Raw genomic sequence first — 23,945 nt, 5'->3', positions numbered from 1 at the left:
TTAAAGGCATAAAAAATGGTGGTAGCCCTGCTTGAAACTTTCATTATCCAGGAAGTTAAATGCCATTGTATCTCAACTACCTTCTCTGGCAACTCGTTCCATTTACACAGGACCCTCTGCATGAAAATGTCCATGAAGTCCCTTTCAATTTTTCTCCTCTCACCCTTAAAGCAATGCCTTGTACTTTAAGTCCTTTTCCCTGGGAAAGGGACTGCTTTCACCCTTTGCCTGTTATTAATTTGTATTCCCCTATCAAGTCACCCTTCAATATTCTAAATGTCATAGAATAAACTCCAAGCCTGTCCAACCTCTCTTATAAAGGGGTTGGAAAAAGCCATTGACTACCAAGCATCTCAATTATGTCTGTTTTTCCTCTTACTAAGCCAACAAAAACTTTGCAGAATCAGGATATAGAATTATTCAATAAATATTTGATAAGAAACTGAACATAACATGAACAAAACTAATTCTGACAATTCTGCAGGGATTGTTATTGATGAAATAGCTGAAGGCTGTTGAAATTTACAAAGATGTTGCCAAGTCTGGAGGACCTGGGTTATAGGGAAAGATTGAATGGGTTAGAACTGTATTCTTTAGAATGTAGAAAATTGAGAGGAGATTTGATAGAGGTATACAGAATTATGAGAGGTATAAATAAGGTAAATACAGAAGGCTTTTTCCCACTGAGGTTGTGTGTGACTACAACCAGAGGTCATGGGTTAAGGGTGAAAAGTTTAGAGGAACAAGAGGGAAATCTTCTTCCCTCAGAGGGTCGCGAGAGAGTGGAACAAGCTGCCAGCACAAGTTGTGCATGCAAGCTGGATTTCAATGTTTGAGAAGTTTGGATAGCTGCATGGATAGTACAGATATGAAGGGCAATGGTTCCAGTGTAGGTCGATGAGAGTAGGCAGTTTAAACTCTTTTGATATGAACTGGATTGCTATACTTCTCTATGACTAGAACAGTTGGTGAATGCATGGAAGCCATGATGAAAAATAAGATTATATTAAAATGGAGTATCAGCACATTATTTTATTTTCAGGTATGACATTAAAGCAAAATTTGTAAACAGGTGTATTTCATAAAATGCAAGATGATTGGAAACAATGAAAAATAAGCAGACAGGTGCTGATATTAATAATGTTATTAATTTTGGCAAAATACCTTTAAATACTATTTATTCATGGGAATACCCTTACCATTTAGTATGTTCATAATATGCACATTCAATGGCAAGGAGTCAATGTAGCTGTTGTTCAAATACAGAAACATTAATGTGGAGAGCATGCAAAATTACAATTAAAGTGAAAAGATAGTTATATTACACTAATATATTGCATAATGTAGCTATCTGAACCATTATACCTGATTGAAAAGATTTATTGACTTATTCCAATTGAAACTCTCTTCTGCAAAGCTATAATCCTTTTTTGAAAAGCTATAATCCTATCTGGGCTAACTTTTTCCCATGGAATGGTTTAATTAAAGCTCAAACAGAAATTAAGTTTTTTCCTTACTACAGCTGCTCAATATAATCGAGAAACTCCAGCATTTCGTTTCCCCTCTCATACATTCATCAGATTTCTTTTTGTTTGGAAGAAGAATCCAAGTTCTTTTCTCTCTTCAAAATTAAACTCTTATCCTTGATATAACAGGATATCATTAATTCTCCCCAAAATTATCAGCTCATTTCTCAAATTTTCAGACAGTAGTAATCTACCCAACATATTACCCTACAGTCATCTTTCAGACTCTTCTAACCCTCTAGAATTCACAAGGTATAATCAAGTTGTCCACAAAATAATGAAGCTGTTTCCTTTTAGTGCATATCCAAATATCACTAGCACATGGACACATAATGAAAGTGAAAGTAAAGAATATGAGCTAGGGGAAGGGTGGCCAAATATCACACAGTTTGCTATTTCTATCTTTTATTCAGCTATATATATGTACCAGTTTCCTTCAATATCATACAACTTAATCAATATGCCTTACACAAAACTTAGCATGCACCAAATGTCTTTCATAGCAGAACCACTGTGCCATTAGAGATTCCCATTAAATTTAACACATCTTCCCATTTACAATCCTATTACTGCATGGTCTTTATTAGGTCATACCAACCATATGTTCCTAATCCCACTGCAACAGAAGTTCAAACAGTAGATCTTAAAGCTGTAGTGGTACTGTCAAAAATAGGTAGATCACCATGTTCCAGAACACCAAGTTCTAACATAAAACCGTATTCACAGACAGTTTCTCCCAACTTGGTAAGGTTAATTTATATATGGGTGCTGAAGCTCATGATAATGTCAATCTTAGTTCACTCTCAGCACATCTGGTAAAATTTAGGATCATAGCCCAACTTGGAAAGTTAAATCCAAATCTGGTACTGGTACTCAACTGCAACAAGTTACCATTGTACCATCAGGAATGCTGTTTTCCACAAGTTACATCCAAATCCCCTTTTAGCCAAATGTTGAAGATCTTATGAGACTACTGTCAAGTCTTCTCCAAGGTACATTCATCAATGTCACAATTTTTATTGTTGTTTGCAATTCAAAGGTTAAGCTGATAATTCTCTGCACCACAATATTTGTTACTTCATTGAATGAAAATTGCCATTTTTTTCTGATCAACGTAAAATACTTCCTTTCTACAAAAAGCAAATTATAAAAAAGTAGACAAGGGAAAAAAGTACAAATGTGGGTCACAAAGAGAGGCACAAGATGAGGCATTGTTTTGAGGTTTCAGAGGTGCAAGGAATTACATATGGATGGCAAAATAACAGAGTGGACCAGAATGCTAAAATAGTATAAAAGTATAGTTTAACCTTTGAAAGCAGCCAGAGCTAGGAAGAAAATGGTGAAATTTTAGAAGTTCCTGCATCACAGCAAGGGATCTTGTTATGGATTTTATTTTTTTTTAAATCCTCTGATTTACTATAGTTGTCTTAGAGTTTCCTTGCAGCTTCCTTTTTGATTAATCTACATTTATCATCCATTTGTTGCATGGATACATTTTCCAATAATTGCATTTACCTTGGCCCCAAGGTGTACATTATTTCACTCAAGATCATCTACATTGTTTGCGATGTAGTTCCTCCAGTAATTCGACACATCAGGATTACAGGCTGATTTATTTCTTTACACTTTGTTCCATTGTTGATTGAGTGAAAGTTAACTGTATATATTAACATTCAATGAGATAGATTGCCCATGAAAATCATAAACAAACATAACTATTCACTAATTACCTTGCACATGATTGAGTTAAATACAAAGCATTTCTGAAAATTTTTTAGTTTGAACTTGCATTATGCTATTTTAATGGTTAATTTCTAAATTTGAAAGGACAGCAAAAAGGATTGCAACAAGTTCCAGGAGGACATTAACAAACCGGAAAAAATACAAAATTATTTATAGATGAACACTTGATAGAAGAATAGAGGCGGTATTTATTTTTGTAGGTGCAAGGGGAATTACAAAAGCAAACCATTTAGTTCTGTCATGTATATGGGGGAAAAAAGGAAGTTCTGCTAAACCTATCAGCCATTAAGCAACACATTTGGCCACATCACTAGATAAAATAGTACATTAGAGAAGGGAAAGAGTGCAGTTCGGATATACAAGGATGATTCAAGAAATGCAGGGGTCTACAAACAAGAACCAAAAAAAAGCTAAGGAGTGACTTAGAGATAGTTCAAATGACAAAAGATTTGGATAGAATGGATGCAAACAGTACATTTCCATTCTCCAGGGAAAGCACTGCCAGAAGCTATTCATCCCAAATTGTATTAGTGACTTAATAATCTTTGGTTCAATACATCCCTTTGCTTGATTACCTGCATCCAGTTAGGACAGATATTTGCACCTCCAATTCCAAGATTATCTCAATACTAATGCCCCAAAAAACTGAATTCACCTCTTACTTTACTCCCTGAATAAAAAGAGTGGCCAGATTCTGCTCTAACTCCATTTACAGGTTTGCAGATGATATTACAATACTGGGGCAAATCCTAAATGATGATGAGGTGAAATACAGAAAAGAGACAAAACTAAGTAACATTGTCATGATAACAACCTTTCTTGCAATGCCAGCAAAATAAAAGAGCTGGTTATTGACTTAGTATTCTACAGAATAGAAACAAGTCTTTTGGCCCAACTCATCCATGCTGACTGTTGTCCAGTGAGCTATTCCCATTTTCCCACAATTGCCCCATAGCTCTCAAACTCCTCTTACCCATGTGCTTACCCAGATAGCTTTTAAATATTGATAATGTGCTCACCTCAACCACAATTTCTGCCAGCTCATTCTAACACACACCACTCTGTCAAGAAGCTGTTCTTGATGTCAAACCCATGTCCACAGCACCCCCTCCCTGGGGAAAAGACCACGTGCTTTCACCCTGCCTATGCCCCTCATGATCTTATATACCTCACTCTCAATCTCTACATTCCAGGGAATAAAGTCCTAGTCTATTCAACCTCTCCTTGTAACTCAGCCCCCCACACCCCCAAAGTTCAGGAAGGGGACAGTGCACACTGTTGTTTATATCAATGGCACTGAGATGGAAATGGTTGAAAGTTTCAAGTTCCCAGAAGTAAATATCACAAATAGCTTGTCCTCACTACAAACACCAGAGCAAAGAAAGCAGACCAGCATCACTAACCACTACTTCCTCAAGAAGCTAAAGGAATTCAGCATGAAACTTCAACCCACACAATTTTTTATAGATGCAACATAGAAGGCATCCAATGCATCATGGCTTGATAGGTAATTGCTCTGCCCGAGACTGCAAGATCCTGCAGAAAATTGTGGACACAGCTTGGCACATCAAGATATCCAGCCTCCCCTCAATGATCTGTCTGTAATTCTGAATGCCCTGGTAAAGCAAAAATACTCAAAGACCCCACTGACCCCATTCTCTCTTGCCTCCTCTCCCATCAGGCGGAAGATAGAAATGCCTGAATGCATATTCAACCAGGCCAAAGGACAGCTTCAATGCCACCGATGAGATTATTGAATGGTCCCCATGTACAATAAGATTGACTCTTCACCTCAAGCTACTTTGTCATAGCTTTGCACCTTTTTGGCATTTCAAGTGCTCATCTCAATTCTCATTGCTTCCACTACTCACTCACTGGAAGTCTAGGATGTAGGATGTTGGAGTATTTGTCAATGTTAACTAATCGACGAAACGAACTAGACAAACCATTAAGAAATGAAGAGCAGAGCTAGTGAAGGAGTGGTGGGAAGAAAATGTATTGAGAGAAAATGGCACAGCCAATGCCTCAAAGCTCCAGCAAGCCAGGGTCAATCCTGACCATTGTTATACGGAGTTTACATTTTCTCCTTAGGACTGCATGGGTTTCTCTAGATGGTCTGATTTCCTCCCACATCCCAAAGATGTGCACTTTAACCGGACATCACAAATTGTCTCCAGTGTTAAAGGGGTAGTTGAATCCAAGGAAAGTTGGTGGGAATGTGGGAGAATTAAAATCATGTAAAAGGGGAACTTACTGGCTGGTGTGGACTCACGCTGGCCAGAAGACTGGTTTCTGTGCTTTATGACCCCAGGTTCTGGATCAAAGTCTCCAACTACTATTTGCCTTTTGCCAAGCAAGACGTGAGCCTATAGAGTTCTCTCCAACCAATTTCAACTATGCCAATTTTTCTTTGAGGACTTCTTGACATTTTATTCAATCAAATGCTAGATGAATTTCAGCAACAGTCAATTCCAGGTGAGCTCTGCTATTAATCTGCTGCCTTTGTGTACAAAGCTTAAATCAAGCTTGACAAAACACAAGTTAATCATAGAGTCAGGTCAGCTCAGCACACGAAAAGCAGCTGTCTCTTCTTGTCCTCTGGATACATTTTGCACCTCAGAAAAGCAACCAGCATAATCAAAGACTCCACCCACACTAGGCAGAAGTTACCAAGGCCTGAAAGCTTGCATCATCAGCCTCAAGAAGTTTATAAGTGTTATAAGAATATCGAATGCCTCACTAGATGGATTCTTGATCTCATCCTGGCTTTGCTGATTATTGGCTCCCAGCACTTTCTCTGAAACTGACAGTTATTCTGCACTGTTATTGCTCTTCCTTTATACTACCTCAATGCAGATGCGCATGCAAAACAAAGTTTTCACTGTACAGGCAATGATTAAAAGAATTAACATGTCACTTTCAGAAGGTTAGGAGTTTGATAAAACAGCTGCTGGTCATGTTTTATAGTATCTTCGGGGGGGGGGGGGAATTATCTTTGCAAATCGTCAACGTATGTTTGGGTAGCAATGTTCAAGTCAACTGGAAGAGCATTTTAATATCCACAACTCTAATCTACACCACTGAAAATTATTCACCTCAGTTCTATTTCATGTACCAATTGTTTTACACCTCCAACAGCAAGCCTCCATGCTACTGGAATTATTTTCATGGTGATTCTGTTTTCGTATTACATTGCACGTAACACTTAGTACAGGATGTTGTGACGACCTTTTAACCTATCTAACTTCCCTGTGAGCAACACACATTTTCGCCAAGTCTTCTAATTTCATCTTTGCCCTTTAGTTCCATATCCTTCTCTGCCTAAGCAGTTCTCACTACGATTCGTTGCGTGTTATATAAATTCGGTTACCTGCTACGATTATTTTCAAAAAGAGGTCGATAGATCTCTACATAATTAATGCAATGAGGGGCTTTATGCCGAATGACCAGCCTCTGTTCTCTTTTCTTAAGTGATTAACTAGGATTGAACAAAACAAAAAAAAAAATCACATCACTTTAATAAAGTCTGCAGAGTAACTTGCATGTGGCACAAGTAAACTCCATACCTAACGAACATTGCCCGTTTCCGGGTGCCAGGACTAACATAATCAGCCTATGAAAAACGGACACAACAACCGTCCAGCCTAACCGCAGGAATTCCGGGATAGATCCAAGCCGACAGATAGAAGTAGGTAATGGTTGGCTTTACTTAAGTAAACGGTAACACGAACTTTAAATTGTGTTATTTTTAAAACCCCCATTCACGTCCCCTGAAATGCCAGAGACGGTGCACTTCACCAGTGTTGAGACCTCCAGAGGCACGGCAAGTGCCAAGGCCAGCCGTCCGATAAAACTGAGAACAGAATGTGTACTCCAGCGTGAGTACCGGCTCACAGCGCGGAGGCCATGACAGAGCCTCGACATTCAGTCTGCGCCCACTGCGGCGGCGGCGGCTTCGAGTTCAGGCAATCGAACCGAAAGATCCAAAACGACTGTGGAAACTCACCAGTAGTAGAAGGATGTACCTAATGGAGTAACTGTGTAGCAGAGCAGCTGGAAACGTCATGGTATCCGTGCCGGTGGACTGACCGCGCTCTACACGGTTGCAGCGCTCTACCAATCAGCCCGGAACCAGAACCTCACCGACAGGCGGGTGGGGAAAAAAAAGCGGCGCAAAGCGCTTCCTGTTTGCATGCTGGGAGTTGTAGTTCTGGTGGCTGTATCATCGGTAGTTCTGAAGTAATGGCTGTAGTAAGACTACATGTACCAGAACGTAGCGCGCGGCCAGCAGCGGAAGTGGGGGAAAATTGTTGCTGAGAAAATTAGAGCTTTAATTTACAGCTGCAATTGTGATGTCGGAAAGTAACCTAGTGAGTTGATTTCCTTAATTCGGACACTGTGTGTGACCGTTGTCTGTATTGTCGCATGAATGAAGAAAAGGAAGCTCAAAGTTGTAAAGTTATCTTCAAGTATTTTTCCCTGGGCCTTTTGCTTTATGTAAACAACGACACACCAATATAAAATAATGGTCAGCGTGGAATTATGGCACTTTGTTGTTTTATTTCTAAATGAAAATAATTTGTAATTTATATTGATATTATTGACTAAATTCTGTTTTAAAATATTTGCTGCGGAGTTTTGTGTTTGCAATAGCTCGCTATATATTAAAACAACGAAAGGCATGTTCGTTTCATTGAAGAGTAACGTTTGCAAGTATAGTGGTGTCGAAATAGGGAATATTTTGCAGAAACCATAATAATTTATTAGGTTTGGGGGGAGGACTTTCGTTTTAAAGTCTTCTATTGGGACGGGGACCTGGGGCCCCAAATTAAACTGGTGATGAGTCATCTTAAATCATTGCATTGTTTATGGAGAAGATATTCCAGTGGTGCTTTTGCATATTTTATCTTTTGGAATATGGGCATTCCGACCAAGATATCACATGATAGACCAGAACTGCTCTGTCCCCAGCAATATCCTGGAAAATCTTTTTTGCCTCCTGCTAAGCTATCAAAACATTTGTACAGTGTGGTACCTAACCAGTTTTTTACAAATTTGTACCATAATCTCTCTGCTGTTATATTCTATTCCTCTGGTTATTGAAGCTATGTATCCTGCGTGCCTTCTTAACCACCATATTAATCTGTGTTGTCACCTTCAGGGTTCCCTAGACTCTTGTAACATGGTCCCCACTATTTCTCAATACTCTCTGGGGCCTCACCATTTTTTTGAATTATTTGCCTTAGCAGGTCTCTCAAAGTTCATCACTTCTTACATCCAGGGTTAAACATGATCTGCCAATGTTCTATCTATTCGGTCAACTGATCAATATTAGTCTGTGACTTTGGATTACTGGACTATCCTCACTGTGAGTAACACCCCTACTTTTCGTGTCATGTGCAAGTTTAATAATCATACTTCCTAAAACTTTAACCAGAGATTAGTGCTGTGACCTTCCCTGTCTGTAGTGTACATTAACAATATGGTCAAGGTTTTAGGAAGTATGACCTGGATGGTGTTGAGGTAGTGTTGTGGTAGGTGGTCTTATCCAGGCTTCTGGAGAATATTATATGCTTTTGAGCCTTGTCAGCAGTAGAAAGGCTTTGACTGTCAGGAGTAGCATTGCTTCCTTCTGCCCAACTTCTGACCTGCTCTTGCAGACTCAGTACTTATAACATTCATCTATTTGGCTTTATGGTAATTGGACCCTCTCAGCCAGAAACTTGGCAATGGTGGTGCCAATAAATTTCAGTATTGGGTTATTAGAAAATATCTAGGTGGGTATGGTTTGGGAGTTTTAGAGCACACACATGACTTGGCCTTTACCTGTCTAAACCTGGCTTTTGTTGCATGCTTCAGTTATCAAAGAGATATGAATGGAGTTGAACATTGTGCAATCATCAACAAACATTCCTGCTTTTGACTGAGAAGCATCCACCTTTCCTTATTCAGTAAAATGAAATGAATTAGCTCAGCAAGATCTGCACTCTTCTGTCCCAGGCAAAAATTCCTAGATGGGACACTGGGGAGTGCTTTAGGGCAGCAGGCCTGGTTCAGTTTGATTTATTCCACACAATCATGGCTCTCTGGTTAGATTTCAAAGATTTGCAAATCTCTGGAAGAAATTTTTTCTCTAGGTTCAATGGGCAACTCTTCATCCGGAGAACATTCTTGTAATTGACCACTCTTGGAACAGAGTAAGTGTTCTCATTTTCATTTTCTCAAGCATGAACACTGTCATAAACTTGTCTTTCTCAATAACATCATCCTTCATTCATTTAAAAGGAGTATAGACTTAATCTGATGCATTTACTCCTAAAAAAAAATAACTCATCCTGCACATTTCCTGCACTGTTACAAGACACTCCTAAAATCAGGAAAGGAAAACTATACATTATACTCCAGATGTGCACTCACTAAAGTCTTGTACACTATTAGTCAAATTCCCTGCTTTTGTATTCCTTCCCCCAGCATCAAAGGCCAACACCTTTTTTGCCTTGTTAATTACCTGCCGTATCTGCATGCTAATGTTGTGATGTGTGTTTGAGGGTGCCAAGGTCTCTCTGAATATCAGCATTTAATAGCTTCCACATCATTTGAATAATAATTTGAATTTTTGTTTTTCCTAGCAAAGTACATAGCCTCAAATGTCATGCTGACCTGTTTGTCATCTTTTATGTGTTTCCCTTTTACAGGATCTTTGTTCCTACTCACAATTTGCTGTATTTGTGTTGTCAGTAAACTTTGAAATGATATGCTCAATCCCTTTGTGTTAGTTATTGATGTATATGTAACAGGGTCAAGCACTCTGCTGGTTACAGTGTTCCAACTTGAATATATTTCCTTCATTTAACCAGTTCTTGCCATTATATTACCCCCAATCCCAATCCTTTGACTTTAGAAATTTGGTTCACTAATTTTCCACCCTGTTAAATATAGTCTCCAGTGTAGCCTATTAGATTTGCCAAACATAAAATCATGTTGACTTTGTTTAATCATATTACAGTTTTCCAGCATTTTCCCAATCATGGGGACATTGAGGAAATGCTGGAAAACTGTAATATCATGTATCTACTCTTTGCAGCCCCTTCAGAAACCATATAATGTTGCAAGGGACTTGCCAGCCTTTGCTGCCACTAGTTTGTCTACTTCTGCAGTGATATTGATTGTTTTAAGTTTCTTCATCCCTTTTGGCATTATTTTAATATTAATTTACTCAATCTCAATTTCTGAGCAACCTTTGGGTTCCCTTTCTATATACTTATAGTAGTTCTTACCCTCTTTAGTTCTTAGTGGTTTATTTCGTACTTTTCCTTCTTTAATCTCTTTAAATCTTAGTAATCTTTATTCTGAAAATTCTCCTAATCCCTGGACCTATCACTGCTTTTCATAACTTATAATCCTTTCTCTTGAATCTAATACCATTCTTGCCTTAGCCATGTGCATCCCATTCCTCATAGCTTTCAGTCTCTTAATGATATGTATTTTGGAAAACAAAATATATTATTAAATTATCTTCTATTTCTTTTTTACCATCATCAAGTTATCAGTTCACTTTGATAATTTCTCCCTGTATAATAACACTATGCAGATACTTTCTTATGTTTAATATCTTGGTTCTGTTGCAACATGGCATTGCTGCATCAAATGTGAAATTCTTTTTTTTGTAATTTATTTTTTTATTGAAGTTCATCATCAAACAAACATTTCCATAAGATGTATTTCAGACATTGTACATATATATCATATAATCATATATATCACAAATCTCCACAAAGTATTTATCTGAGGTATACACTTTTAGAAAAGAGTGGAAAGAAAAAACAAGCAAAAGGAAAGATCTATGTACAAGTAGGGAGTGATCTTTTTTTTTTTACAACAGATTCATTGATTTGTGAGAATAAAATCAGGCCTATGAGGCATTATGTAGTTAAACCATTTTTCCCAGTATGAATCAAATTATTCCAGCTTATGGTTAACAGATGCTGTTATCTTCTCCATTTTGTAAATGTCCATTGTAATTTCCATCCATGTATTTAAAGTTGGGCTCTCCTGTAATAACGATTTGTTTGTAAGAGTCTTTTTACCAGCCACCAACAGTATATTCATTAAATATTTATCTCTTTTCAACCATTCTTGAGGTATATATCCAAAATATATGGTCTTACTCTCTAAGGGTATTTCACATTTAAAGATGTCTTGTAGGGCATTGTGTATCCCCCTCCAATTGTTTTTGATAACAGGGCAGTCCCAAAAAATATGATAATTTGCATTTTGATTTCCACAATTTTCTCCAGCAAACAGGGAGGTTACTATCATAATGGGATTTCTGACAGGGTGTAATAAAATATCTTATCAAGTTTTTCCATCCAAACTCCCTCCATTTCTGTGAACTGGTACACTTCTATTGATATCTCCATATTGATGTCCATTCTTCCTCAGATATAATTATCCCTCCTTCCTGCTCCCATTTTGTTTTAATGTATGAAGTCGAATGTGTTTTAAGATTTGACAACCCCTTATACATGCTTGAAATGATTCTTCTACCATTATCTAAATTATATGCTTTTCTAAAGAGCTCTATCAAGCATATATTTGCCTTGGTTACATTTTTAAGTGTCTTGTTAACATATTGTCGCATCTGTAAATACCGATAAAAGTCTTGTTTTTCTAATAAGTGTTTCTCTTTAAGCATTTCAAAATTGAACAGTGTTCCTTCTTTCATTATGTTGCAAAGAACTGTTATTCCTTTAGCTGTCCAGTCCTTAAATTTAGCATCCAATTTATTTGGTGTAAAATCCGAGTCATCCGAGTAAAATCTGGTGTAAAGTCCTATCCACCCTACCAGCCACATCCTCAAAAAATCCTGTAAGATTCGTCAGACATGATTTTCCTTTCACAAATCCATGCTGACTTTGTCAGATGGTTTCACCTCTTTCCAAATGTGCTGTTATCACATCTTTGATAACCAACTCCAGCATTTTCCCCACCACCGATTTCACACTAACCGGTCTATAATTCCCTGGTTTCTCTCTCCCTCCTTTTTCAAAAAGTGGGGTTACATTAGCCACCCTCCAATCCTCAGGAACTAATCCAGAATCTAAGGAGCTTTGAAAAATTATCACCAACGCATCCACTATTTCTTGGGCTACTTCCTTAAGATTCTCCCTAATCTAGAGGGAGAATTGCAATATCTCCCTCTAGATTATATTCTTTTATAGTAGTTTTCCATATTTTAAGAGTCAATTTCACCCATGGGTTATCAATAGTATTTATGTACCTTTGCAGGTTGTTATTAGCCAAAATTGCTTGTATAGGGATGGGAAGTACCCGCTCCTCAATGTTTTTCCATTGAGCGTCATATGATGGGTTGCACCAACATATCACAGCTCTCAACTGTGCTGCAAAATAATAATCTCTAAGAGAAGGTAGGCCCCATCCCCCCTTTTCCTTTGCTAATTGCGAAGTTTTGAGACGAACTCTAGGTCTTTTACCCTGCCAAATATACCTTGATAGCACCTTGTTCCATTCATTGAATTGATTTTGATTAATCTCTATTGGTAGGGTCTGAAAGAGATATAACAGACTGGGCAGTATATTCATTTTAATAGACTCAATCCTTGAACTGAGACTGAAAAAAGGAATCAGGTTCCATCTTGCCACATCTTCCTTAATTTTTTTAATATAAAGGTTGATAATTACATTCTGATAAATTTGCCAAATCTTTTGGCATAATGATGCCCAAATATTTGAAAGACTCTGTGTGCCATGCCCAGGGGTATCGACTTTCAATTTCACTTGGTGGGCTATAGTAATATGAAAGTAATTGGGTTTTATCTATGTTGATCTTGTATCCTGATAATTGACCATATTGTTCAAAGGATTGCATCAATTTAGGTAAAGAGTATGTTGGTTGCCCTAGATAGATCAAAATGTCATCCGCATAACAAGCCAATTTATGCTCTGTCCCTTTAATAGTAATTCCCCTGATATCTTCATTTTGTCTGATGTATTGAGCTAATGGTTCCAGATATAACGTGAAGAGTAGTGGTGACCATGCACAGCCCTGCCTCGTGACCCTTTCTAGGGTAAGACTATTTGGTAAATATCCATTGATTTTAATCCTAGCAGTAGGATTGTCATATAGTGTCTGTATAGTTTTAATAATTGTGTCTTGGAAACCAAATCTATGTAAAACTCTGTAAAGAAAATTCCAATTAACCAAATCAAATGCTTTTTCAGCGTCCACACTTATCACTATTGCTTCGATTTTATTTTTTTGTATATGATCCATAATGTGAAGTGTCCTTCGTATATTGTCTTGAGTCTGGCGTTGTCGTATAAAACCTGTCTGATTATTACATATCAGTATGGGTAGAAACTCCTCTAATCGTTTGGCCATGATGGAGGTAAATAACCTGTAATCTACATTAAGAACGGATATTGGTCTAAATGACCCTCATTCCATTTTATCCTTGCCTTCTTTCGGTATAGCTGAGATTATCGCTTCCTTCGAACTGGGTGGCATTTGAGAGCCCAGTTCATTGTGGGGAGTAAAACAGGAATTACCCCCGGTAACTCATTTTTAAATTCTTTGCAGCACTGCCATATACCCTTCTGATCCTGGTGACTTGCTTAATTTAAGCCTACTAATTGCAGCCTTTAATTCAACTTCAGTTATGTCACCAGTCATCGTTCTATTTTGTTCTTCGCTTAAAGTGGGTAACTCTAGAGAATTCAAGAAGGTGTCAAATTGGGTTATGCTTCCCCCGGAACTTTGGAATATAGAGTTTAGTAAAACACTTCAAAAGCTTCTTGAATTTCACTTAGCTTATTTTTTTTATCATTTTCGTTCTTGGGTCCCTAATTCTATGAATTGTATTTTCTGCTATTTTTTTTTCAATTTCCACACCAGTATTTTCATAGATTTCGATCCACTTTCACAATGTCTCTGTTTCAGAAACATTAAGTTTTTCCTGATTTCTTGCGTAGCCAAATTATTTATTTCATTCCTAATTCTTTTAATTTCCCCTAATGTACCCTGTGCCAAATTCAATTTGTGTTTTTTCTCTAGTTCCTTCAGCCTATTTTGTAATTCCTCTAATGTTTTATTCCTTGTTTTTTTCTTATATGACGATAATGCTATAATTTTCCCTCTTAAGACCGCCTTCAGAGTATCCCATAAAATGGGAGGTGAAACCTCTCCATTATTAAATTCTAAGTAGAGACCAATTTCTTTTTTAATTTGTTCTTTAAAGTACAGATCATTGAGTAGACTTGAATTTAGTTTCCAAATAGTATTCTTTGGTTGTAGGTCAAAATCAACAGATAAATATATAGGTGCATGGTCACTTACATCTATTGTCCCAATTCCACAGTGTTTATTTTGTCTTTGTCTTTTCCAAATGTTATGAAATAGTCTATTCTTGTATATACAAAATGGGGAGCAGAATAATGAGTGTAATCCCTTCTGTCAGGGAAAAGGTCCCTCCATATATCAATTAAACCAACATCCTCACCCTCAAAAAGTGTATTAACTTTCTTATGTAAAGATTTTGTTTCATAGGCTTTTCTATTGGAAGAGTCTAAGTTTGGTTGTAATTGTAAATTTAAGTCTCCCCCACATATCATGAGACCTGCTGTTTCCATTACCATACTATCAGTAATTTTCTGAAAGAAACCAATATCACTTCCGGGGGGTGCATATATATTCAATAGAGTAACTGAATTGCCGTCTATATTCCCCCTTACCAGAATATATCTGCCCTCTTTATCTCCCATTTCAAATACTTTTTCAAAATTTAGCTTACTTGAGATAAGAATAGCAATTCCTCTCCTATGTCCTGATTTATATGAGGAGAAAAACAGATTAGTGAAGCACATTCTCTTTAGTTTTTTTATGCTCATTATTACTTAAATGAGTTTCTACATGGGCTTGTTCTTTTTTTCATTTTGGATAAAATTCTCTTACATTTGATTGCATTTAATAGCCCATTTACTTTAAAAGAAATGAATTTTACCTTGTCCTTAGCCATCTGTATTTATCTGTCAATGTATCATTGAAATTAGAATAAAATTTAATCGATCTACTCCCTGAACAAATAAGAACCAAGAAACGCAAATAATAACAAAAATGGCAACGAACGTGTGATTCCAAGGCTGAGGTCTCTAGTAAATGACCCTGGGTTGAGCTAGAGGAAATGTCTAGCTGTGGGGGATAACCTCTCCTACCTGTGAGTTGAGGGCCCCCAATGCAGTATTCATAAAAGTCAGTGAACAAATCCATTACACAGAAAAGATTTCCCTGTGTACTTACATATATATAAGTGTATATATAAGCAGGAGCTATATATACTTTATATATATATATATATATATATAATGTATATGTGTGTGTGTGTGTGTGTGTGTGTATATATATATATATATACACACACACACACACACACACTCTTACACACATACATGCACACATATATATATTCTCATTTTGGTGGGGAAAAAGGAGTAAGTGAGCGAATAAAGAATAACAACTAAGTAATATAAAATCCACATTATAATAAGTATTTCTCGAGATAGGTATACCACCATGTACTTTTGCTTCTGTTTAACTTCTCAACATTTTTAAAGTTAGCCAAACCTTATGGCTGTTCTGAAGGGGGTGAGGACTGTCTTTGGGAAACTCCCGGTCTCTTCCTGATATATTTCTCTCGGCCTCCTCCCGTCTCCTGCCTTCTCAATTCTCGCATTATTTCCCAAGCAGAGCGGGATAATTCCTCAGTCAGGCTTTCCCTCGGTTTGGTCATGCTGATGGGCAACCTTCTGGCCTTCATGTCTGTAGTCGCCTCTTCCACTGTCTGGTACAACCGCGTCCCGTTGTCATAAATCACTCGAAGTTTAGCAGGGTACGGAGTTTGAAATCTAATCTTATTTTGCTTTAGTACTTGCTTTATTTCAGAGTATTCTTTGCGTTTCTGGAGGACTGCGGGGGGGGGGAGGTAATCTTGGTCGAAATATATTAATTTATCCTCTAAAAATGCTCTTCTTACCCCAGGCCCTTCATAGAATCTCCGCCTTGGTGCTTTACCGAAGGAATTTAATTATTATTGGGCGTGGCTTTCTATCCTGGGTAGGTTTTGGGACTAACGTGCGATGGCCTCTTTCGACTTCCAGCTTCATAGCCGGGGGCAGATCCAGCACGTCCCGCAGTAACTTTCCGACAAACTCCGTCATAGACGAGCCCTCCGCTCCTTCGGGAAGGTTGTAGAGTCTGATATTTTTCCACCATGATCTTCCCTCCAGGTCAAGCAGTTTACCTTCTTGGTGATGTATTATTTTTATTGTCTTGCTTAGTATCCATTCCACGTTTTGAACGCGATCTTCCACCTTCTCAATTCGAGTCTCTGCCACCGCTATTTTTTGATTAACACTGGCGAGCTCTGACTTAATATCACGGAGCTGTTGCTCTATTTCTTTCCGAAACTCCCTTATCTCTTTCAGGATTTCGAAGATATTCGCTGCTTTGTCTGAACGAGGCCCAGCAGCCACCTCGCTAGCACGCAGTCGAGTAGGAGAGCCGCTCGCTGCACTCCTCTCGGATGCAGGCTCCGCAGTGTCGCTTTTTTAATTTCCATTTCTTTTCCCCATTCTTGCCCCTCTTTTCAGTTCAAATATTTTCAAAAAATACTATATTTGATGGGTTAACGGGGCTTAATACGCGTTTTTCCGGAGGAGCTAGTGACTTAAGCTGCCATTCTCAATGATAACGTCACCGGAAACCCCTCAAATGTAAAATTCTATTGTGATATTTTACACCTGCTTCACCTGATTGCACTATGCAATTTGATGGCTTCTCAGTTCCCTAGTAGCCATACATGAACTAGGAGATCCACTCACTGTTGAAGACTAGGACTGTAGCATTCAAGTCAAGTAACTCTATATTTATATAACTCTCTCTATATATATATATATATAGTAACTCTATATATAAAATTGAGAAACACCTCTGTAAATCTTTAAGGGATGCCAAGAGATAATACCAGTCCAAAATTGAATCTCAGACCAGCTATGAGTTGTGGTAGGGATTCATGATATAAGAGGGTACAAAATGGTGAGCCAACATCACTAGCAGCAACACATCCTGTCCTGATGACCTTAGTGCATTCTATACATGTTTGGAACAGAAGGGGTTTGAAATATCGCCAACTGCCCTGATAGTCTCCAATGCACTTGAACCCACAGTTGCTGTTGCAGAAGTGAGATATGTCTTACAAGAGTGAGTCTGAGGAAAGCATCTGGCCTGGATCATGTCCTTGGCCGTGTACTTAGATCCTGAACAGATCAGTTAGCAGGGATTTCTAGCTTCCCCCTATCTCAAGTCTGAAGGTTCCACTAGCTATCATCCCGGTACCAAGGAAAACAAGATATTGTGCCTTAATGACTAATAAGTGGCTTTGACATCCACTATCATGAAGTGCTTCGAAAGGCTGATCATAGCACACATTAACTTGAGCTTCCTACACAACATCAGTCCTCTGTATTTTCTACTGTGAATGTCACCTCCCTGATTCTATACTCATCTCCTAGAGCATCTAGACAATAAAAACGCCCATGTTAGACTACAGTTCATTGACTACAGCTCTTCTTTCAATACTATATTTCCAAGCAAACAAGTTTCCAAACTCCTAGACCTGAAACTCAACACCTCCCTTTGCAATGGTTTCTTAAGTTCCTGACTAACAGAGTGCAATCAGTAAGGAAAGGCAGCAACATGTTCATCACATTGGCTTTCAACATGGGTGCCCCATGAAGATGTGTCCTCAGCCTCTACTCTACTTTTATATACTAAGTTAGTCTGGCCATATGCTGTTCCAACTCTGTCTATAGGTTTGTAGATGTAATTGGCCAAATCTCAAATAATGATGAGTGGAAGTACAGGAAAGAGGTGGAGATTCCAGTGAATAGTGTCATGATACAATCTTTCTGTCAATGTCTGCAATACAGGGGGCAGCGCATACACTCCTGTTTACATCAATGAAACTGAAGTTGAGAGGTCTGAGAGCTTCAAATTCCTGACTGAATGTCAACAGTAGCCTGTACTGGTCCAATCACATTGACACCACGGCATAGAAAGCTCACCAACTTCCTTAGAAGGCAAAGATATTTGGCATATCCCCTCTAACTTCACGATTCACCACAGAAAGCATCTGATTTGCATGCATCAGTAGGTGTGGCAGCTGCTCTACCTGTGACTGCAGGAAACTGCAGTGAGTTTTCGGCACAGCTCAGAACATCATGGAAACTAGCCTCCCTTCCATGGACTCTGTCTCCAGTCCTTGCTGTTTCAGTAAAACAGCCAACATAATTAAAGACACCCTATTTTCTCTTCTGCCTTCTCTCAAGCAGAAGATACAAAAGCCTGAAAGAAGGCTCAAGGACACCTATCCTGCTGGTAAAAGACTGTTGAATTATCTCCTACTGCAATAGGATGGGCTCACAGTCCACCTCATTATGGCCTTGCACCTTATTGTCTATATGCAATGCACTTTCCCTGTAACTGTAACACTTCATTCAGCTGTGTTATTGATCTACCCTTTACTACCTCAATGCACTGTTGTAATAAAATAATTTGTTTGGGTAGTGTGTATATTTTTACTATATGGCATATATGTCAAACTCAAGGCCCGCGGTGGAATTATCTTTGGCCCGCGAGATAATATCTAATTACTATTAAAGCTGGCCTCAGTAATCGAAGCGCCTATGGCGCATGATATGGCTAATGCTGAATTTATTCAGGTACCAGGTTTTCAGGGTTTTTCGTGTTTATTCGGCAGTCTTGCTCGGCAGTCTTCTTCATAAGAAATGGAATTTGTAAAGTGAAACACTTTGTAGTTATAGCAGAGACTGAGACACATGAGAGCAGGCTGAAAAAATGGAGGCAACGAAAGCTGCATTCGCACGCGTCCGACTGATCCGGCCCGCTTGAAGCTGCATTTTGCTCAATCCGGCCCGTGACCTAAAATGAGTTTGACACCCCTGCATGGGATGCAGGGTTTTCACTGTACCTTGATACATGTAACAATAATAAACCCATTTACCAATTCTTCAGCAGTGATCAGCTCTGTAATCGGTTCCAAAATTGTCTGTTCCCTGGTTCAGCAAAAACTCTCTTGAATTCATTATCTGAACTCATCCTTGACAAGACCTCATTCTTAACTATGTTTGCTTATTTGATTATTCCATTCAGTTAAGAATTATGACCCCTGATTATTGCATTACTTTGATTATAATCCCCAATTACTGCTTAGTTAAGATGTCACCAGTGATTTCCTTCTTTATTTCTCATATTTGCCTAAACTTCCTGATCTTCTGAGTCATTGTCGTTTCTCATCACTGTCCGAATGTTAAATTTATTATCAGTTATTCCACCTCTTTTTCTTCCCATCCCTTCAAAATGGCAAGTCTCTGTGGATATTTAGTTCCTTGCTTTGGACTTTGCAGCTACATCTCTGTAATGGGTTAGTTTATTCCTATTTATCTATAGTTTTGTCTTCATTTCATTTGCCTCGTAACGAATGGTTTGTGCATTTGGATAAAGATGTTTAATTTTTGATTTGTCTACAATTTTCAATTTTCCCTACTTTGATCAATTTGCTTTTGTTCACTTATATACTTCTCTTTCAAACACAATCCTGTAACCATTGAAAATCATCTCTGTGCTGCACTATTAGCTTTTTATCTGCACTTTGATTCCCTTCGTCTGAATTGCTTTTCTGTTTGATGCATTCTTTGTAGCTCGAGTTGTTCAATTTGCCAGAGCACTGATTTCAGCTTGTTTCCAGTGAACCCTGTCTGAATGGAACAGTTTTCTCTTTTCCTAGTATTGGATGGTAGAGACCCATGAATTGAAACACCCTTCTCTCATGTTCTTTGAGCCTTGCTTTCAACTTATTGGCCCTATGTTGATTTGCATGTAGCTCCAGTAGTAATCCTGAGATTTTTTATTCAAGATTTAAGATTGTTTATTGTCATTCTTCAGTACACGAGTGTAAAGGAGAATGAAATGATTGTTACTCTGGATCCTTTACACTTGAGTACTGAAACATAAAAAAGCTCAATAAGCATAAAGATCACAATTTTTAAAAACCCACAATAAATATAATTATAAAAGCAATCCTATAAAACACAGTGTAGAAGTAACTGATTGTACATACATAGACTGATTGTATGTACATAAAGTGCTTCAGGGTGGTGCGATGGGTTAATAGGAGGAGGTGTTGATCCAGCCTGATGGCTTGGGGAGAGTACCGTAGATTCCGGATTTTAAGCCGCTACTTTTTTCCCACATTTTGAACAGCTTTGAACTTTGCGGCCTATAATCCAGAGCGGCTAATGCATGGTTTTTTTTCATGCCGCCTCGTAAACATTTTGCCTCATAACAGTAGACCAATAAAATTGATGAGTAGTTCACAGAGGTCCAATGAAATTGTACGATAAATCAAGCGCACTTTCACAATTAAATTATTGTAAATCAGTCATTTGTACTCACCCTCATCAACATGGAAAACACTCGAAGCATTGTGCTGCCTTATGGCAGTTACTTAGTTTATAATATTTTCGCTTAGTAATTCATTTTCTAGTTAAAGTTAGAAGAGTTTTAACTATATTTGTTTTCTGTACTACATCGCGGGATGCTATGACGTCACACCCGGTTTCGCGGTGTCTTGTGGGAAAATGCCGGTTTGCGATGAAACGGGACGGAGGGAGGGAGCGCATTACGCGAGCGGCTTTGGATCTGAGCGAACGCTGCTTTTAAGTTAAAGGTGATCAATAACTTTTCCTGGTAGGCTGCAATATATATATTTTTTACCAGTCGTTAGGAGATATTGGAATGTTGTTCAGTAAAGAAGTATACGCAACGTATATTTAAAAGTAGCCGCGTACGGGCACGGTTCGAAAAAAAGCATTTGCAATATGTATTTGTTTTTGTTACCATATGGATTTAATTAAAAGTTAAAAAAATCCTCACGTGTAATATCTTTCTGTGTAAATATCTCATATTACAACGTGGGACACCTGCGGCCGAAAATCCGGTGCGGCCTAAAATCCGGTGCGGCCTTTACAATTAAAAAATTGATTTTATTTCTAAAATTAGAGCCAGCGGCTTTTAATCAGGTGCGCTCTGTAGTCCGGAATCTACGGTAATTGTATTTGAGTTAGTGGTCCTGACATAGATGCTGTGTAGCCACTTTCTTAATGGAAATGGGACAAACAGTTCATAAGCAGGGTCGGGGGGGATCAAACAAGATATTGCTGGCCTTTATCTAGTGCCTTACTGTATTTATGTCCTTGATGGCAGAGAAGCTGGTGCTTTGGGCAGTTTCAACTACCCGCTGTAGAGCCCTTCTCCTCTATTGCAATCCTCTTTGTTGGAATCCCACAGTAGTGTCTCTTTCTCAGTTGGATCACACCACTGGGGAGAGATCTGCATCCCCAATTTGTCGAATATTTGGGGATGATGAGGGCAGGATAGTTGACGTAATCTACATAAGTTTCTATAAGGTTTTTAACCAGGTCCCATGTGAAAGATTGATATGAAAGATAGAGCCCATATCAAAACTGGCTTGGTAATAAGAGGCAGAGGGTGATAGTGGAGGGTTTTTGGGAGCTGTTCATGAACAGTTGTTATATGATAGGGATTAGTGCTTGGGCCTTTGCTAGTAGGAAGATCTTCAGTATTGAGGAACAGAGGAACCTTGTATAAATTTGACAATTCATGAAGGTGACACACAGATTGATAAGTTGGTTAAAATGCATACTGGATGCAGGTATATAAAATATGACAGCAGAGAGGTTACAGTACAATGATATTATTGCAACATACACAATGCTGGGGGAACACAGCAACTCGGGCAGCATTGATGATGAGCAATAAACAGTCGACATTTCAAGCTTAGACTGTTCATAAGGACTGAAAGGGAAGGGGGCAGAAACCAGAAAAGGAAGGCATACGAGGTGGCTGGTGAAAGGCGAGAGACCAGGTGAGCAAGAAGGTGGGTGAGGGAGGGTAGATGAAATCAGAATCTGGGAGGGGATTAGTAGAAGAGGCAAAGGGCTTGAAGAAAAAGGGATCGAATAGGAGAGGACAGTGAACCATGGAAGAAAGGGACAGGAGGGGATCCAGGTGATGGACAGATAAGGAACAGAGAAGAGAAGCCCTTTTAAGCCATTTGTTTCTTCTACCAATCCCTCCCAGCTTCTTACTTCACCCACCTTCCCCCACTCACTAACATTCCCCCTCACCTGGTCCCACTATCACTTACCAGCTTGTATCCCTTCTCTTCCCCTCCTTGTTTCCTTTCTGGTCTAAATGAAGACCCAAAACATCGCCTGTTTGTTTCCCTCCATATATGCTGCCTGATTTGTTGAGCTCCCCCCAGCTAGTGTTTCTCAAGATTTCCAGCATCGACAGAATCCCTTGATAATATACAAACTGTTTGTATATTGATTGCAGTGTTTTACAGTTTTACTGGCCTTAATGGCTCAATAATAATTTCTCTTCATATTATTGTGAAAAATACTCAGCATTTTCCCAAATTTGAATTCAATTTGTGCAGATTGATTTTGAAAAATTTAATGTACATTTCTATTTTTTCCACTTTCAGAACAAATGAACAGTTTAAGGAATAACTGACAGTACTTTCTATGCAACCATCAAAGCATTAAATGTTTTCGCTTGGATAGATAAAAGACGTAACGGTCATGGTAAGCCCATTATTGTTTTTCATTCCTTGTTTAATGTTTATATAATAATGCATTTTGATGTTAACAGTTTCTTTGATGGGGAAATAACTAAGGAATATTTCATTTCTGATTGAACGTGAATGTATACATGACCAACAAATTTTGTTTCACAATATGTGATTGTTACACACATACTTTAATATACTAAGCCAAGTTCAAAATGGCTTTTGAGGCACGAGCATAGAATAGTTTCAAAATCAACTGATATTCATCTATATGTAGGTTAGGCAGATTGTGATATCCATCAGAATATAATGATGATTTCATGCCAGTATCCCATTTTGAATATAGAAGCTCCTGTTATGATACCTTCTTAACCTTGGAAAGCCAAACATAATTCAGCAGTAGGGCATTACACCAGCATTCTCTGAAGCTTAATTTGATTATTTTCTAATGAAATATTCTACTGACATGGGTGTTTCTAGCATTTGCTGAATTTAGTTCAGGCTTTCACATCTTATTTTTTAAAAATCTCTGCCAAGTAGGGTGGAGATTCCATCCAATATTTTGCCCAAAGTGGTACCTTGCAAAGGGAGTGATTCTCAACAAGGGATAAAGGTTTTGAGGGATTACTTAATTTAGTTTTCAAATTATTTGATTTTGCTTACAGATTTGTAAGTGTTTGGATATTTTAATCAATTAGAAAACATAATTTTTGATGATTCTAAAATGCTTATGAATGTTTTGAAATTTCAGATGTAGTGCTAATATTTGACAGCTGTCAAAGCTTTGCTATTATTTTTGCAGCTTTTTTAGGATATGTCAGTTTCCTAGCATTGATGCCATTTTGTTATAAAAGGCCCTATTGATCAGGAGGTGTAGTATTTACTGTGGGGGTGTTAGTGGATACTAGAGAATCTTGGTAATTGGTTT

The 23,945-nt window shown here is 38.2% G+C and overlaps 2 protein-coding genes across 4 annotated transcripts in view; one reads left to right on the top strand and one right to left on the bottom strand.

Annotated features, from left to right (window-relative positions):
* erp44 (endoplasmic reticulum protein 44) overlaps positions 1 to 7,433 on the bottom strand; it is a 78,607-nt gene extending 71,174 nt beyond the window's left edge. The window contains exon 1 of the mRNA XM_073054276.1: positions 7,276 to 7,433. Coding sequence (XP_072910377.1) covers positions 7,276 to 7,335 — 60 coding nt within the window. The 5' untranslated portion in view covers positions 7,336 to 7,433. The remainder of the gene's footprint in view (positions 1 to 7,275) is intronic.
* Positions 7,434 to 7,557: 124 nt separating this feature from the next.
* invs (inversin) overlaps positions 7,558 to 23,945 on the top strand; it is a 249,468-nt gene continuing 233,080 nt past the window's right edge. The window contains exons 1-3 of one of the 3 annotated variants that reach the window (XM_073054268.1): positions 7,591 to 7,639; positions 9,407 to 9,466; positions 22,934 to 23,033. In XM_073054268.1, the coding sequence (XP_072910369.1) occupies positions 23,031 to 23,033 (3 nt within the window). In that variant the 5' untranslated portion in view covers positions 7,591 to 7,639; positions 9,407 to 9,466; positions 22,934 to 23,030. Of the gene's footprint in view, positions 7,640 to 8,538; positions 8,638 to 9,406; positions 9,467 to 22,933; positions 23,034 to 23,945 lie in introns of those variants that run through there. The other 2 variants (XM_073054266.1, XM_073054267.1) reach the window with 2 other exon arrangements.

Source organism: Hemitrygon akajei, chromosome 8 (genome assembly GCF_048418815.1).
Source record: "Hemitrygon akajei chromosome 8, sHemAka1.3, whole genome shotgun sequence".
In the NCBI taxonomy this organism is placed as follows: Eukaryota; Metazoa; Chordata; class Chondrichthyes; order Myliobatiformes; family Dasyatidae; genus Hemitrygon; species Hemitrygon akajei.
This window is presented reverse-complemented; position numbering and strand designations above follow the sequence as displayed.